At 43.7% G+C, this 18,687-nt stretch overlaps 1 protein-coding gene across 3 annotated transcripts; it reads left to right on the top strand.

Moving 5' to 3' along the window:
* The first annotated feature begins 637 nt into the window (after positions 1–637).
* LOC139418608 (pyruvate dehydrogenase E1 component subunit alpha, mitochondrial-like) lies at positions 638–13,110 on the top strand. Of its 3 annotated transcripts, XM_071168205.1 has the most exons (13): positions 638–1,117; positions 1,812–1,832; positions 2,618–3,508; positions 4,100–4,168; positions 4,253–4,426; positions 4,545–4,671; positions 7,470–7,561; positions 7,721–7,813; positions 7,919–8,074; positions 8,158–8,229; positions 8,331–8,398; positions 11,585–11,693; positions 11,874–13,110. In XM_071168205.1, the coding sequence occupies exons 1-13, from the start codon at positions 1,061–1,063 to the stop codon at positions 12,036–12,038; spliced, it is 2,094 nt and encodes a 697-aa protein (XP_071024306.1). In that variant the 5' UTR covers positions 638–1,060; the 3' UTR covers positions 12,039–13,110. The 3 variants fall into 3 exon arrangements, with proteins under 3 accessions (XP_071024306.1, XP_071024308.1, XP_071024307.1); XM_071168206.1 differs by lacking the exon at positions 2,618–3,508 and having other exon boundaries at positions 975–1,117; XM_071168207.1 differs by lacking the exons at positions 1,812–1,832; positions 2,618–3,508 and having other exon boundaries at positions 833–1,117; positions 11,874–13,106.
* Positions 13,111–18,687: the final 5,577 nt, after the last annotated feature.

The raw sequence follows: 18,687 nt of genomic DNA, 5'->3' as shown, positions 1-18,687 counted from the left end.
TGTATATTGTGTTACTCATGCTTAAGAGGGATGTGAAGGATGTATTGTCAGTATCCTCTGAAGGTCCTTGTTTAAACAGTCTAAACCAGTTTATGTATCGTCCTTTTTCATGACTATTTATAAGAACTTGCTTCGTATGCAGTAATTCCTTCTGCAACCCCCACACACCAAACGCGATCACGACACGCAGGTAAAAATATCAAAACAAGCTATGAACCATTGACATTAATTTGGGAACAGGTCGAAAAGCATTAAACATGTATGGTAATTTAGCTAGTTAGCTTGCACTTGCTAGCTAACGTTAATTTGTCCCATTTAGCTAGCTTGCTGTTGCTAGCTAATTTGTCCTGGCATATAAACATTGAGTTGTTATTTTACCTGAAATGCACAAGGACCTCTACTCCGACAATGAATCCACACATAAAACGGCCTACCGAATCATTTCTATTCATCCCTCCTCCTTCCAGCCTTTTTCATCGTTTAATTTATATGGGGATCGCATCTAAACTTTCATTGTATTACCACGACTACCCGCAAAACAGCTCGTCTTTCAAATCACCCACGTGGGTATAATCAATGAGGAGATGGCACACGGGTACCTGCTTCTATAAACCAATGAGGAGATGGGAGAGGCAGGACTTGCAGCGCGAACAGCGTCAGAAATAGGAATGAGTTCTATTTTATCCATTGGCGTCGCAGATGCTCGTTGGCGTGCGCGAGCAGTGTGGGTGCAATAATTGAATAACATGGGTTTCTAAATTTATTTGGCGACGCTCGCGTACGGTGTCCGGTTTGGTCAGCATGTAACCCAGCGTTCCTCGGGACCCCAACTGGTGCACGTTTTGGGTTTCGCCCTAACACTACACAGCATATTCAAATGATAAAAGTTTGAAGATTTTTTCCCAGCAAAGTATAAGGGAGTTAATACTCCAGTCTAGTAGGTGGCGGTAATGCAACATTTTATTAGATGCCATCGCCGTTTAACCTCATCGAAGAAGACAGGCAGCAGAAAGGAGGGGATAAACGTCCTGAGACCGCAGGTCGGTAGCAGCACGATAGTATGCAAAAGATGCTGACAATAATCTCCAACGTACTGAGGGGTAGTGCAAGCAGACATGTAAGTATTGTTTCTGTATAGGATATAAAGTGCCGCATGCCTTTTTCTTAAGCAAGACCAGCTGCCGCCCTGACCTTGCTAGACAGCAAGGCCCCAATTCGTACGCATACCGGGGTAACGTTAGGTTGCCTGGCTTTAGATACACATAGGACTGTTGCCTAGCTGTAGTAAAGTTAACCTGCTAGCTAAGATCCATCCTAGGGAATCATATTAAAGGCCTAAGTTACCGGTACTTTTTCTAGTTAGCTAACTAGCCAATCGTTTACCTAGCTGTTAACGTGTCAAAATATTTTACCTTAATTAACAAGCCTTCCCTCCAGCAGCATCCTCATCAAAGACAGTCTAATAACGTTAGATGCGAGAGCGTCTCATATTTGTTTTCTTTCTGTGCCACAATGTCAGCTATTAATCAAGATACCCAATGGTAAGGTCTTAATGATGTGAAAAAGCTTCTGACGGAAGTGTCAGTATGACGAGAGAGGATCAGTGTTGTGAAGGTAATCATAGGGAACTAAACATGTGTGATTGGCTGGCTTGGCCACCATGGATAACACAAGTCAAACATTTGATGTGGCACATAATTGTTGGAAATGTAGTCTTTTCATGTCTGACAATCTCGTGATTCTCTAATTGATCTCTTTCCCTTATCTCACTTTTTCTCCTTTTGTTCTCTCTCCTAATGGCTGCCTTATAGGGAGCCCAGGTTGTGTCAGAGGTAAGATGTGATTTAACTTGTGTAAGGGTGATACAATCCCTGTGATGCCTGACTCTGCCTGTTTTGCACTCCAGCTTTAATCTAAATGATTTATTTCCCTTTCACATGGTATGTGCCATACTTAAACTCAATGATTTTAGTTTGTGACCACTGGTGAATACTTTTGTCCCTTTCCAGCATCCTTCAACATTGTACCCGCCACTACAACACCCAACCCGCCACTAGAAAAACAGTTTATTTAATTATCTTTAAGAAATCATGCTTTACTATCTTCTTATCCCTCACCTTGTTGATTTTTGAAAATTCTGAGCTATTCATTCTCACATGCACACAGACCTATCTCATATAGCTTCTAGCTAGACCTACTTATTTCACATTGGATAGTGGTGTCAGAGCCAACTGGCTCTGCTTTGGCTAAGCCAAATGTGGTCTGATTGGTAAGCACTGTTTTATTTTATGTTGTGAGTGGAAAGTTGTTTGGTTTGTAAGTTTAGTGCAGAGAATGTGGTGTAGAACTAGCCTATTTATTTTTAAAGGGCTTTAATTGGTGCAGTAGTTATGTGGAATAACACTATCATATTCCTGATTAAACAAAGAACTCAGATGATGCACTTTGTGTTGAGAATAGCTTTTTTTTTTTTTGTATTGAACTTGATCAACACCTTCAGACCAACCAAAATACCTTTTAGATGTTTGAGATGGAGGAGTTAACTGCTGCTGCTTTCAAACCTCTCAGTGGGTGTTGACTCTGCAGTGACTTATCTGCCTGGCTCTTCTCTCCCCAGTCCTCCATGCGCAAGGCTGTTTTGCAGCTGCTGGCAGTCCAGGGGCAGTATGCTGACACAACCTCTCCACCAGATCCAGCACTACGACCCTACAAGCCAGACACAGATTTATACTCCATCTCACACAGTCCTCTAGCAGACAATTTCAAAAGACCAAAGACTGATCAAACATTTACTGAAATAGACCCCAGTGCTGTACTGACCACAGAACGTACAATTGCCAGCAGACTAATACCTAAAGAAGAACCCCTAGAAGTCACTCTAGTCGATCCGTTCCCTGTCTACAACAGTAAACCTGAAGAGGAGTTATTTGACACTGACAAACCATTTGCAGATCTATCACTTCACCATGTGATCAATACGGACCCGTCAGTCTCAGAGTTATCCGTATCAGAGCAACCAAATCTAAACTCACCAGAACTCTTAGCAACTGGCCTGACTGTTTCAGAAGCAGAACCCTTGGCAGATACCGCCTTGACTGTTTCTGAATTAACTTTATCCGAATCCTTCGTGAGTACGAACCCATTTATTCCAGAATCAAACTCATCTGAACTGTCAGCTGTGATGGCCTCTCAAGTATCAGAATCGACTTTACCAGAGCCTCCAATAACCTCTGATGCACCTATCATAGCCCACTCTTTAACACAAGCAGAAATGAACTTTGACCAACTAACGCTAGAACTATCATCACCAGAACAACCTCTAAACACAAACCAACCGACTCAGGAATTAAACCCACCCGAACCTGACATCAGTACAAACAGCAACACTTCCATATCTGAGCCTCAGCTGGCAGAGAGGAGACAGAATACAGACATAATGTTGCTTTCACGCCCTGAGATCGCCCTCAGCTTGACTGAAGACGCTCCTTTACCAGAGCCACAGCTTGCTGTGAGTACTGGCAGCCCCCCTGTCTCTTACACTCCTCCCCTCACCACTACTCATGCTTTTACAGTACACTGCATGCCCTTATGCACAGGTGCAGTGATCCACCCGTTTTCTCACACTAAGGCTAAGCACATGGTGTGGTGATCACTGTTTCCCTAGAGTGCTTGAATTGACTGGCTGTGCGAACCTGCTCACCCCAAAATGAACTCTATTCATATTTGGTCTACAACACTGTTCTCTTTCTCCATTAAACATTCGCATTTGAACACACATTAGATTTTTCCAGTGTTCTGGATATGTCTGTTTTCAGCCAACGAGGCATTCTTGTTAGTTGATTGGTTCAGTGTTTGAGACAATGACTTTTCACTGGCGATCTCGGTGACAATGGAGTGTTTATCCACACTAGTTGTGGTGTGTGGATCAACCGCTGGAAGTTAGCTGTTTTGTCTCAAGGTTGTTCACTCTACCCTTTCTCACTGTTTGGGTCTGTCCTACTGACTTGCCCAACTGCAGGTCTTGCGAAGTATATTTGTGATGTCTGGTGGAAGGTACACATGGAGTGAAACCTCTCAATGTCCTCTGTTTTTATTTTAGGCTGCCAGCATGGTGGCGTCGTCACGTTCATATGCTGATTTCACCCCTGAGGCCACCTTTGACATAAAGGTAAGACAAATAAAAAGTATATATTTTTTTAGCTGATTGGTACTCACTTTTCGCCTCGATCTCATTGTGTGCTCCCTCCTATAGAAAGTTGACCTTCATCGTCTGGAGGAAGGCCCACCCCTGACGGCCAATCTGACCCGGGAGGAGGGGCTGAAGTACTACCGCACCATGCAGACAATACGACGCATGGAGCTGAAGGCAGATCAGCTGTACAAGCAGAAGATCATCAGAGGCTTTTGTCACCTGTATGATGGCCAGGTCAGAGTGCACACAATCACTCATGTATTGTATAAGCAAATGTACAGTCTCGCATGAACACACAGACGCACTTCTTTCAAATATAAACGCTCAGATTCTGTTTGTTATTCTATGATAGGAAGCCTGTGCGGTTGGCATTGAGGGGGGTATCACCCTGTCAGATCACCTGATTACTGCATATCGCGCCCATGGCTACACCCTCACCAGGGGCGGGACCGTCAGGGAGATCATGGCTGAGCTCACTGGTGAGTGGACTTGATAACTAATAGTGCTGAACAATTACTGCTTTTTGAGGTCTGTTCGATTATTAGGGAGTAACTGTATTTCATTATATATATGTATATATATATATATATATATACTGCTCCAAAAAAATAAAGGGAACACTAAATAAACAATAACAAAAAATAACAATAAAACATCCTAGATCTGAAGGAATGAAATATTCTTATTAAATACTTATTTCTTTACATAGTTGAATGTGCTGACAACAAAATCACACAAATTATAAATGGAAATCAAATTTATCAACCCATGGAGGTCTAGATTTGGAGTCACACTCAAAATTAAAGTGGAAAACCACACTACAGGCTGATCCAACTTTGATGTAATGTCCTTAAAACAAGTCAAAATGAGGCTCAGTAGTGTGTGTGGCCTCCACGTGCCTGTATGACCTCCCTACAACGCCTGGGCATGCTCCTGATGAGGTGGCGGATGGTCTCTTGAGGGATCTCCTCCCAGACCTGGACTAAAGCATCCGCCAACTCCTGGACAGCCTGTGGTGCAACGTGGCGTTGGTGGATGGAGCGAGACACGATGTCCCAGATGTGCTCAATTGGATTCAGGTCTGGGGAACGGGCGGGCCAGTCCATAGCATCAATGCCTTCTTGCAGGAACTGCTGACACACTCCAGCCACATGAGGTCTAGCATTGTCTTGTAGTAGGAGGAACCCAGGGCCAACCGCACCAGCATATGGTCTCACAAGGGGTCTGAGGATCTCATCTCGGTACCTAATGGCAGTCAGGCTACCTCTGGCGAGCACATGGAGGGCTGTGCGGCCCCCCAAAGAAATGCCACCCCACACCATGACTGCCCCACCACCAAACCGGTCATGCTGGAGGCTGTTACAGGCAGCGGAACGTTCTCCACGGCGTCTCCAGACTGTCACGTGCTCAGTGTGAACCTGCTTTCATCTGTGAAGAGCACAGGGCGCCAGTGGCGAATTTGCCAATCTTGGTGTTCTCTGGCAAATGCCAAAAGTCCTGCACGGTGTTGGGTTGTAAGCACAACCCCCACCTGTGGACGTCGGGCCCTCATACCACCCTCATGGAGGCTGTTTCTGACCGTTTGAGCAGACACATGCACATTTGTGGCCTGCTAGAGGTCATTTTGCAGGGCTCTGGCAGTGCTCCTCCTTGCACAAAGGCGGAGGTAGCGGTCCTGCTGCTGGGTTGTTGGCCTCCTACGGCCTCCTCCACGTATCCTGATGTACTGGCCTGTCTGGTAGCGCCTCCATGCTCTGGACACTACGCTGACAGACACAGCAAACCATCTTGACACAGCTCGCATTGATGTGCCGTCCTGGATGAGCTGCACTACCTGAGCCACTTGTGTGGGTTGTAGACTCCGTCTCATGCTACCACTAGAGAGAAAGCACCGCCAGCATTCAAAAGTGACCAAAACATCAGCCAGGAAACATAGGAACTGATCACCACCTGCAGAACAACTCCTTTATTTAGGGTGTCTTGCTAATTGCCTATAATTTCCACCTGTTGTCTATTCCTTTTGCACAACAGCATGTGAAATTTATTGTCAATCAGTGTTGCTTCCTAAGTGGACAGTTTGATTTCACAGAAGTGTGATTGACTTGGAGTTACATTGTGTTGTTTAAGTGTTCCCTTTATTTTTGAGCAGTGTATATTTTTCAAACATTTACATTAAATGCATTATTAAACAAGGATTAGCGATTTTTAATGGAAATGCCAAAGCTAGAAATGATGAACATTCAATTGCAAAAACATTCCATTATCTTTGTCAGGTCCATAGGGGGAGGAGGAAATTACTATTAAATAATAAAATATTTCAGTTGTGTATATTACTTAGTTTTGACTTCATAATTTTTAATTCCTTAGTCCTCTCATCTGCTCAGACAGTAGCAGCCAGCCAGACAACCATTTAACATTCCGTGTTTTCCCCATACTGTGCTGTCTTAAGTCATCCTATTTAGCTAGGCTAGCCTTCCCTAAGTATGTTTTCTGATTAAATAATTTTACTAGTTCTTCAAAGTAGATAAGGCATACTTTAAAACTTTCTATCCCTCTCTCGTTGTGTACATTACTCTCTCATGCAGTGGCGTATGCTCTCTGTGTGTATCTAATCTAACATAGGAGGCTAAAAGTGTATCAATCTGTGTCCGAGTCGGAAAAGAACAGGCTCAATGGATTATGGTCCGTGTCGTTAATTACCACGGTTCTGTGCTGAACTAGGTTTAATATTTGCTTCATAAAAACTACAACTCCCTTCAGCCCAGCGTCCCATTTAGTTCTTTACTTAATTTCTCTTGTGACTGATTTGATTTCTCTCTAGAGAAACAGAACATTGGGCTCACCCCCAATAACTAAATGGAATTAAAGTAATTGAAACTGTCGGTCAATTATTTGTTTAATAACCCCCCCCAAAAAAACGAACATTTGGGCTCCAGAGTGGTGCATCGGTCTAAGGCACTGCATCTCAGTGCAAGAGATGTGACTACAGTCCCTGGTTCGATTACAGGCTGTATCACATCCGCCCATGCTTGGGAGTCCCATAGTGCGGCGCACAATTGACCAAGCGTTATCTGGGTTTGGCCGTTGGTAGGCTGTCATTGTAAATAAGAATTTGTTCTTAACTGACTTGCCTAGTTAAATAAATAATCGCTTAGCACCAAGAGCTAATCATTGTACTTTGCACCTCTGATTTTGTCTTCCAAACCATTCAAACACCTCTTTCACTCATTGTTTTCTTCCCTCATTTCCTATTTTCTTCCCTTGCTGTCTCACTAAGGTCGTAGAGGAGGCATTGCTAAGGGAAAAGGAGGCTCTATGCACATGTACACTAAAAACTTCTATGGAGGCAATGGCATTGTGGGAGCTCAGGTAATTCACAAAGGCCTAGCGTTATTCATTTATCTTAGATTTGAAATAATCCCTTTTTGATTTCATTTTTAAACCTCATAATTTGTATAAGCTATATATCCCATTCAAAGATGGTGGGTTCTCCTTCTCAAATATAGCACCTGCCTAATCTCCCCTCAGGTACCGCTGGGAGCCGGTGTAGCCCTGGCCTGTAAGTACCTGGGCAATGACCAGCTGTGTGTCAGTCTCTATGGTGATGGAGCAGCCAACCAGGTTTGACATGCTTCTTGAAACCTGCATGCATGGAACATATGAAGGACAATCACTTCAAGTTTAGATTTGAGCCCAATTGTTGACTGAATTTGTATTAATCCACAGGGTCAGATATTTGAGACCTATAACATGTCGTCTCTTTGGAAGTTGCCCATCATTTTCATCTGTGAGAACAACCAATATGGCATGGGCACATCAGTAGAGCGCTCTTCTGCCAGCACCGAATACTACAAGAGAGGAGACTACATTCCTGGCCTCAGGGTAGACCGCTAACTAATACATTCACGCTTCTGTACAACATAAAACATTTCATTCTTAAACTCACGCAATGTATCTGTATCCAGGTGGATGGGATGGATGTCCTGTGTGTTAGAGAGGCCACCAAGTTTGCAGCTGATCACTGCCGATCTGGAAAGGTGAGCATCAAACTTACGAACAGGGTTGTTAATTTTGTCTGTGTGTACTGTGTACAGGTTTGTGTGTTTTAAGTCTGTTTCTCTGCTCCACCTGTGTTCAGGGCCCTATCCTCATGGAGCTCCAGACCTACCGTTACCATGGACACAGCATGAGCGATCCTGGCGTCAGGTAAAAGTTCACAGCTACACTGAGTATACCAATGACTCAAGTGCTTCCCACAGTGCCAAGTTGGCTGGATGTCCTTTGGGTGGTGGACCATTCTGTATACACACGAGAAACTGTTGAGTGTGAAAAACGTAGCAGCATTGCAGTTCTTGACACAAACTGGTGCGCCTGGCACTTGCTACCATACCCCGTTCAAAGGCACTTATATTTAGACTTGCCCGTTCACCCTCTGAATGGCACACATACACAATCCATGTCCCAGTTGTCTTGAGGCTTAAAAATCCTTCTTTAACCGGTCTCCTCCCCTTCAGGTTTGACATGAAGTGTATTTCCACTGACTGAAGTGGATTTATCAGGTGACATCAATAAGGGATCATTTCTTTCACCTGGTCAGTCTGTAATGGGAACAGCAGGTGTTCTTAATGTTTTGTATATTCTATTCTTGTTGGATTAGTAGATTACTATTGTAGATTACCTACCTGTCTGTTATTTTCTCTGGAAAAGTTTGAACTCCCATCAGTGAAGTGAACTCCCATCAGTAAACAGGTTTCCATCCAACCATTTAATGCGGATGATTTACCTGGCGCATAAAAACAGCCACGACAGGGCTAATGGAAACAGGAAATGTCGGTTAAAATTCATAAATGTCGACAATTTGTTTGTTCGACATGGTGGGATCTGTTCAGACCCCTCTTGTTGGTGGAGAGATATTTGCCATTTTAAAGCTAACTTACTGCAATTCTACACATTTTGCCATGTCTTATGTGTGTTCATGTGATGCCGGAGTGACTCAACAAAATAAACTGGGGATCAAACCCACTGGCCACGTAATCTGGCCATGATAAATTAGACTGACCAGCTATCTAACAAACATGGGCAAGTATTTGATCATCTGGACATTTGAGTGTCTGGCATAGTATTTTTTATTTATTTAACCTTTATGTAACCAGGTAGGCCAGTTGAGAACAAGTTCTCATTTACAACGGCGACCTGGCCAAGAAAACAAAGCAGTGTGACAAAAACAACAACAGTTACACATAAACGTAGTCAATAACACAATATAAAAATCTGTATACGGTGTGTGCAACTGTATTAAGATTAGGGAGGTAAAGCAAATAGGCCATAGTGGCGAAATAATTACAATTTAGCAATTAAACACGAGTGATGTGCAGAAGATGAATGTGCAAGTAGAGATACTGGGGTGCTAAGGAGCAAATAAATAAATAACATGGGATGAGGTAGTTGGGCTGTGTACAGGTGCAATGATCGGTAAGCTGCTCTGACAGCTGATGCTTAAAGTTAGTGAGGGAGATGAGGCTCAGTGATTTCAGTGATATGTTACTGTGAGGGAGGTAGAACTGGGGGGGTTACATACAGAGCCGCAGCCATGGCCTTTTTTGGGAACATAGCCCCAAAAATCATTTTTATGTGCACGTCATCACACAGCCTTTTCTTCACAACAAATCAGTTTGATGGAAACACCTCGTGGGAAAATGTGCATATTGATTAAGCCATATATACAGTGCCTTGCGAAAGTATTCGGCCCCCTTGAACTTTGCGACGTTTTGCCACATTTCAGGCTTCAAACAAAGATATAAAACTGTGTTTTTTTGTGAAGAATCAACAACAAGTGGGACACAATCATGAAGTGGAACGACATTTATTGGATATTTCAAACTTTTTTAACAAATCAAAAACTGAAAAATTGGGCGTGCAAAATTATTCAGCCCCTTTACTTTCAGTGCAGCAAACTCTCTCCAGAAGTTCAGTGAGGATCTCTGAATGATCCAATGTTGACCTAAATGACTAATGATGATAAATACAATCCACCTGTGTGTAATCAAGTCTCCGTATAAATGCACCTGCACTGTGATAGTCTCAGAGGTCCGTTAAAAGCGCAGAGAGCATCATGAAGAACAAGGAACACACCAGGCAGGTCCGAGATACTGTTGTGAAGAAGTTTAAAGCCGGATTTGGATACAAAAAGATTTCCCAAGCTTTAAACATCCCAAGGAGCACTGTGCAAGCGATAATATTGAAATGGAAGGAGTATCAGACCACTGCAAATCTACCAAGACCTGGCCGTCCCTCTAAACTTTCAGCTCATACAAGGAGAAGACTGATCAGAGATGCAGCCAAGAGGCCCATGATCACTCTGGATGAACTGCAGAGATCTACAGCTGAGGTGAGAGACTCTGTCCATAGGACAACAATCAGTCGTATATTGCACAAATCTGGCCTTTATGGAAGAGTGGCAAGAAGTAAGCCATTTCCTAAAGATATCCATAAAAAGTGTTGTTTAAAGTTTGCCACAAGCCACCTGGGAGACACACCAAACATGTGGAAGAAGGTGCTCTGGTCAGATGAAACCAAAATTGAACTTTTTGGCAACAATGCAAAACGTTATGTTTGGCGTAAAAGCAACACAGCTGAACACACCATCCCCACTGTCAAACATGGTGGTGGCAGCATCATGGTTTGGGCCTGCTTTTCTTCAACAGGGACAGGGAAGATGGTTAAAATTGATGGGAAGATGGATGGAGCCAAATACAGGACCATTCTGGAAGAACCTGATGGAGTCTGTGGAATCTGTGGAAAGAACTGAAAACGGCTGTTCACAAATGCTGTCCATCCAACCTCACTGAGCTCGAGCTGTTTTGCAAGGAGGAATGGGAAAAAATGTCAGTCTCTCGATGTGCAAAACTGATAGACATACCCCAAGCGACTTACAGCTGTAATCGCAGCAAAAGGTGGCGCTACAAAGTATTAACTTAAGGGGGCTGAATAATTTTGCACGCCCAGTTTTTCAGTTTTTGATAAAAATAAAAAAATTGAAATATCCAATGAATGTCGTTCCACTTCATGATTGTGTCCCACTTGTTGTTGATTCTTCACAAAAAAATACAGTTTTATATCTTTATGTTTGAAGCCTGAAATGTGGCAAAAGGTCGCAAAGTTCAAGGGGGCCGAATACTTTCGCAAGGCACTGTATATATTGTTTCTCTCTCCATAAAAATCTGGAACCAATTCGATGGAAACCTAGTGCTGACCTACCAGGGATTTAACAGCTAGTCTTTCAGTGCTCTAATATATTGCTACCCCTGCACTCTGTCCCTCCAGTAGCCTCCTCCCTGCATTATCTTAGCTGCCATAGTGACACTGCACACCCCTACCCCGCTCTTTCCTCAGCTACCGCACACGTGAGGAGATCCAGGAGGTCCGTAGTAAGAGCGACCCCATCTCCATGCTGAAGGACCGTATGCTCAGCAACAACATGGCTAGCATAGAGGAGCTCAAGGTGATTCTCAAATATTCACTGATATACTGGCCATTCGACACAGTATATAAATAGTCAAAGATTCAGATCTTTGACTAAGTTTGAAAAATGGCTGATTGGAACGCATTGTAAATAGTTACAGCTGATAAAGGCATGTCTTGGATGTAATGACCAAACTTCACTTGTCCCGTATGTGTGCAGGAGATTGATATTGCGGTGAGGAAGGAGATTGAAGATGCTGCACAATTTGCCACCACAGACCCCGAGCCCCCTCTGGATGACTTGTGTAGCCACATCTTCGCCAATGATCAGCCCTTTGAAGTGCGTGGCGCCACCCCATGGACCAAGCTGACGTCGACCAGTTAAAGGCTCTTGTGCCCCACCCCTTTGTCTCTTATGCCCTTCCCCTATGCTCCATCAATGCACTTATCTTTTCACACATCACATTCCTCATCTCAGCCAATGGCCTTCATGGACTCTAATCTTCTTTGCCTACCCCCTCCCACCACCACACACACACATCCTCATCCCGTGCCAAGAACAACTTATGCCACCCATTTATTTTCCATTGACCCTCTGCCAGAGCCCTAATCCAAACACTCCACACCCAAAAAGAGTGCCTGACTGGTGTCATACCTCATTGACTAACTCGGAGTCATTGCTACTTGCAGTACTCATGCCACACGATTGGCTCTTGTCTTTTCTGTTGAAAGGCCACTTCAAACACAGCAGATAAGTAAGAAGAGCCTTTCATTATCCTACTCCAAATGTTGTTCTGAGACTGGTCACATGGACCAATTGTCCTTAACATTACTGGCATAAGTATTCCTATTTGATTAGTGTTTTCTTCCCTATCCAAATATATAAGATTAAATAAAGAGCTTTATGTTGGGATGATAACGTTTATTTATCTTGCCAAATCAAACCTGTGCCTGTGGGAGCTTGTTTGGAAGATGTCTCTAGGCTGTGTCACACTCGTAGCCGAGCACAAACACCGCCGATCCACATGAACAGAGGCTGAGTCTGTACATTGTGCTGTGATGCTTCAGAGAGATGATTGAATACTGCTGACTTCATGCCTTCACTGTGTCAGTCATACACCATTTTTGTAGACACTCTTCTTCTAAATCATAATGCTCTCTAGTTCCCTAAAATATTTGTTTTCTTCTAATCAGCCTCATATTTATTGCCGACTGTGTTTTGTACCTAACGTACCAGTACTCAAACTATAACTGCTTCAAGCAAGAATAGGAAATGCCTCTTTTGGGAGTCTTGGTGGTCAACTGTTACAGTGAATAATGGTCAGACTATACACATGGATCTGTCCTGGTCTCCCCCCCCCCCCCAGAGGTGACGAAATCAGGATGTGTATGTGCGCTGTCAATGTCTTTGTATAGTCTATCAACACAAATAAACTTAAAGAAACTAATTAACTTGTTTTGGGCTTTGTGTGAATATGTGGTCCCCTGGCTCAGTTGGTAGAGTACAGCGCTTACAATGGCGTGATTGTGGGTTTGATTCCCGCTGGGACCACCCATACAAAAATGCATGCATAAATGTTGCTGTTGATAAGTCTGCTAAATGGCATATGCCTTTTTTCTTTAAGAGCAAGGGATCAATTATGTATGTGTATATAGTTCAATTTAATAAGTGTGTGTATGTGTGTATATATATATATATATATATATATATTTGTACCAGTCAAAAGTTGACACCTACCTATACAAGGGTTTCTATTTTTTTTGCATTGTAGAATAATAGTGACGACGTCAACTGAAATAACAAACATGGAATCATGTACTAATCAAAAAAAGTGTTAAATCCAAAATATATTTGAGTAGCCACCCTTTGCCTTGACAGCATTATACACTCTTGGTATTCTCTCCATTTTAAAAATTTTACCTTTATTTAACTAAAGTCAAGTCGGTTAAGAACAAATTCTTATTTTCAATGATGGCTTAGGCACAGTGGGTTAACTGCCTTGTTCAGGGGCAGAACGACAGCTCTGGGATTCGATCTTGCAACATTACGGTTACTAGTCCAACGCTCTAACCACTAGACTACCTGCTGCCCCAGTCAGCTTCATGAGGTAGTCAACTGGAATGCATTTCAATTAACAGGTGTGCCTTAAGAAAATGTGTGGAATATCTTTCCTTGATGTGTTTGTGATAAGGTAGGGGTGGTATACAAAAGAGCCCTATTTGGTAAAATACCAAGTCCATTTAAAAAAAAAATGTCCTTTCACTTTTATTTAACCAGGTAGGCCAGATGAAAACAAGTTCTCATTTTCAACTTCAACCTGGCCAATATAAAGCAAAGCACTGTGACAAAAACACAGTTACACACAAACGTACAGTCAATAACACAATAGAAAAATCTGTGTGCAAATGTAGAAGAGTAGGATGGTGGGCAATAAATAGGCCATAGAGGTGAAATAATTACAATTTAGCATTAACACTGGAGTGACAGATGTGCAAGTAGAGATACTGGGGTGCAAGAGGGTAAGTAATAATATGGGGATGAGGTAGTTGGGTGTGCTATTTACAGATTGGCTGTGTACAGTGTTCGATAAGCTGCTCTGACAGCTGATGCTTAAAGTTAGGAAGAAATAAGACTCCAGCTTCAGTGATTTTTGCAATCCGTTCCAGTCATTGGCAGCAGAGAACTGGAAGGAAAAGCGGCCAAAGGAAGTGTTGGCTTTGGGGATGACCAGTGAAATATACAGTGCCTTGCGAAAGTATTCGGCCCCCTTGAACTTTGCGACCTTTTGCCACATTTCAGGCTTCAAACATGAAGATATAAAACTGTATTTTTTTGTGAAGAATCAACAACAAATGGGACACAATCATGAAGTGGAACGACATTTATTGGATATTTCAAACTTTTTTAACAAATCAAAAACTGAAAAATTACTTTCAGTGCAGCAAACTCTCTACAGAAGTTCAGTGAGGATCTCTGAATGATCCAATGTTGACCTAAATGACTAATAATGATAAATACAATCCACCTGTGTGTAATCAAGTCTCCGTATAAATGCACCTGCACTGTGATAGTCTCAGAGGTCTGTTAAAAGCGCAGAGAGCATCATGAAGAACAAGGAACACACCAGGCAGGTCCGAGATACTGTTGTGAAGAAGTTTAAAGCCGGATTTGGATACAAAAAGATTTTCCAAGCTTTAAACATCCCAAGGAGCACTGTGCAAGCGATAATATTGAAATGGAAGGAGTATCAGACCACTGCAAATCTACCAAGACCTGGCCGTCCCTCTAAACTTTCAGCTCATACAAGGAGAAGACTGATCAGAGATGCAGCCAAGAGGCCCATGATCACTCTGGATGAACTGCAGAGATCTACAGCTGAGGTGGGAGACTCTGTCCATAGGACAACAATCAGTCATATATTGCACAAATCTGGCCTTTATGGAAGAGTGGCAAGAAGAAAGCCATTTCTTAAAGATATCCATAAAAAGTGTTGTTTAAAGTTTGCCACAAGCCACCTGGGAGACACACCAAACATGTGGAAGAAGGTGCTCTGGTCTGATGAAACCAAAATTGAACTTTTTGGCAACAATGCAAAACGTTATGTTTGGCGTAAAAGCAACACAGCTCATCACCCTGAACACACCATCCCCACTGTCAAACATGGTGGTGGCAGCATCATGGTTTGGGCCTGCTTTTCTTCAGCAGGGACAGGGAAGATGGTTAAAATTGATGGGAAGATGGATGGAGCCAAATACAGGACCATTCTGGAAGAAAACCTGATGGAGTCTGTGGAAAGAACTGAAAACTGCTGTTCACAAATGCTCTCCATCTAACCTCACTGAGCTCGAGCTGTTTTGCAAGGAGGAATGGGAAAACATTTCAGTCTCTCGATGTGCAAAACTGATAGAGACATACCCCAAGCGACTTACAGCTGTAATCGCAGCAAAAGGTGGCGCTACAAAGTATTAACTTAAGGGGGCTGAATAATTTTGCACGCCCAATTTTTCAGTTTTTGATTTGTTAAAAAAGTTTGAAATATCCAATAAATGTCGTTCCACTTCATGATTGTGTCCCACTTGTTGTTTATTCTTCACAAAAAAATACAGTTTTATATCTTTATGTTTGAAGCCTGAAATGTGGCAAAAGGTCGCAAAGTTCAAGGGGGCCGAATACTTTCGCAAGGCACTGTACCTGCTGGAGCGCGTGCTATGGGTGGGTGTTGCTATGGGGACCAGTGAGCTGAGATAAGGTGGGGCTTTACCTAGCAAAGACTTCTAGATGACCCGGAGCCAGTGGGTTTGGCGACAAATATGTAGTGAGGGCCAGCCAACGAGAGCATAGAGGTCGCAGTGGTGGGTAGAATATGGGGCTTTGGTGACAAAACGGATGGCACTGTGATAGACTACATCCAGTTTGCTGAGTAGAGTGTTGGAGGCTATTTTGTAAATGACATCGCCGAAGTCAAGGATCGATAGGATAGTCAGTTTTACGAGGGTATGTTCGGCAGCATGAGGGAAAGAGGCTTTGCTGCGAAATAGGAAGCTGATTCTAGATTTAATTTTGGATTGGAGATGCTTAATGTGAGTCTGGAAGGAGAGTTTACAGTCTAACCAGACACCTAGGTATTTGTAGTTTCACATATTCTAGGTCAGAACCGTCCAGAGTAGTGATGCTATTCGAGCGGGAGGGTGCGGGCAGCAATCGGTTGAAGAGCATGCACTTAGTTTTACTAGCATTTAAAAGCAGTTGGAGGCCACGGAAGGAGTGTTGTATGGCGTTGAAGCTCATTTGGAGGTTTGTTAGCGCAGTGTCCAAAGAAGGGCCAGATGTATACAGAATGGTTCCATCTGCGTAGAGGTGGATCAGAGAATCACCAGCAGCAAGAGCGACGTCAAAAAGTCGGCCCGAAAATTGAACCCTGTGGCACCCCCATAGAGACTGCCAGAGGTCCAGACAACAGGCCCTAAGATTTGACAAACTGAACTCGATCTGAGAAGTAGTTGGTGACCCAGGCGAGGCAGTCATTAGAGACGCCAAGGCTATTGAGTCTGCCGATAAGAATGTTGTACATACCTACACGTACACTACGGTCACAAGACGCAGGCCTCCTAATTGTCCCTAGAATTTCTAAGCAAACAGCTGGAGGCAGGGCTTTCTCCTATAGAGCTCCATTTTTATGGAATGGTCTGCCTACCCATGTGAGAGACGCAAACTCGGTCTCAACCTTTAAGTCTTTACTGAAGACTCATCTCTTCAGTGGGTCATATGATTGAGTGTAGTCTGGCCCAGGAGTGTGAAGGTGAACGGAAAGGCTCTGGAGCAACGAACCGCCCTTGCTGTCTGCCTGGCCGGTTCCCCTCTTTCCACTGGGATTCTCTGCCTCTAACCCTGTTACAGGGGCTGAGACACTGGCTTACTGGTGCTCTTCCATGCCGTCCCTAGGAGGGGTGCATCACTTGAGTGGGTTGAGTCACTGATGTGATCTTCCTGTCTGGGTTGGCGCCCCCCCCCCTTTGGTTGTGCCGTGGCAGAGATCTTTGTGGGCTATACTCTGCCTTATCTCAGGATGGTAAGTTGGTAGAAAATATCCCTCTAGTGGTGTGGGGGCTGTGCTTTGGCAAAGTGGGTGGGGTTATATCCTTCCTGTTTGGCCCTGTCCGGGGGTATCATCGGATGGGGCCACAGTGTCTCCTGACCCCTCCTGTCTCAGCCTCCAGTATTTATGCTGCAGTAGTTTATGTGTCGGGGGGCTAGGGTCAGTTTGTTATATCTGGAGTACTTCTTCTGTCTTATCCGGTGTCCTGTGTGAATTTAAGTATGCTCTCTCTAATTCTCTCTTTCTCTCTCTCTCTCTCTCGGAGGTCCTGAGCCCTAGGACCATGCCTCAGGACTACCTGGCATGATGACTCCTTGCTGTCCCCAGTCCACCTGGCCGTGCTGCTGCTCCAGTTACGATACGAAAGAGAGGTTGAATACGCTAGTAATAGGGGTTGCAACAATGGAGAGGGTCCAGATTGTCTAGCCCTGCTGATTTGTAGGGACCCAGATTTTGCAGCTCTTTCAAAACATCAGCTGTCTGGATTTGGGTGATGGAGAAGCGGGTTTGGGCAAGTTGCTGCAGGGGGTGCTGAGATGTTGGCCGGGGTAGGGGTAGCCAGGTGGAAAGCATGGCCAGCCGTAGAAAAATGCTTATTGAAATGATTGATTATCGTAGATTTATCGGAGGTGACAGTGTTTCCTATCCTCTGTGCAGTGGGCAGCTGGGAGGAGGTGCTCTTATTCTCCATGACTTTAGTGTCCCGAAACCTTTTGGAATTAGTGCTACAGGAAGCAATTATTTTGGCAAGAACAGCTAAAATAAGCAAAGAGAAATGACAGTCCAGCAATACTTTAAGACATGAAGGTCAGTCAATTGGGAAAATTAAGAACTTTGAAAGTTTCTTCAAGTGCAGTCGCAAAAACCATCAAGCACTATGGCGAAACTGGCTCTCATGAGGACCGCCACAGCAAAGGAAGACCCAGAGTTACCTCTGCTGCAGAGGATAAGTTCATTAGAGTGCCTCAGAAATTGCAGCCCAAATGAATGCTTCACAGAGTTCAAGTAACAGACACATCTCAACATCAACTGTTCAGGGGAGACTGTGTGAGTCGGGCCTTTATGGTCAAATTGTTGCAAAGAAACCACTATTAAAAGGACACCAAGAAGAAGAAGATACTTTCTTAGGCCAAGAAACACGAGCAATGGACATTAGACCGGTGGCAATCTGTCCTTTGGTCTGATAAGTCCAAATTGGTCTGATGAGTCCAACTGCTGTCCTTGTGAGACGCAGAGTAGGTGAACGGATGATCTTCGCATGTGTGATTCCCACCGTGAAGCATGGAGGAGGAGGTGTGATGGTGTGGGGTTGCTTTGCTGGTGAGACTGTCAGTGATTTATTTAGAATTCAAGGCACACTTAACCAGCATGGCTACCACAGTATTCTGCAGCTATTCACCATCCCATCTGGTTTGCGCTTAGTGGGACTATCATTTG

The sequence above is a fragment of the Oncorhynchus clarkii genome, chromosome 10, assembly GCF_045791955.1.
Source record: "Oncorhynchus clarkii lewisi isolate Uvic-CL-2024 chromosome 10, UVic_Ocla_1.0, whole genome shotgun sequence".
In the NCBI taxonomy this organism is placed as follows: Eukaryota; Metazoa; Chordata; class Actinopteri; order Salmoniformes; family Salmonidae; genus Oncorhynchus; species Oncorhynchus clarkii.
This window is presented reverse-complemented; position numbering and strand designations above follow the sequence as displayed.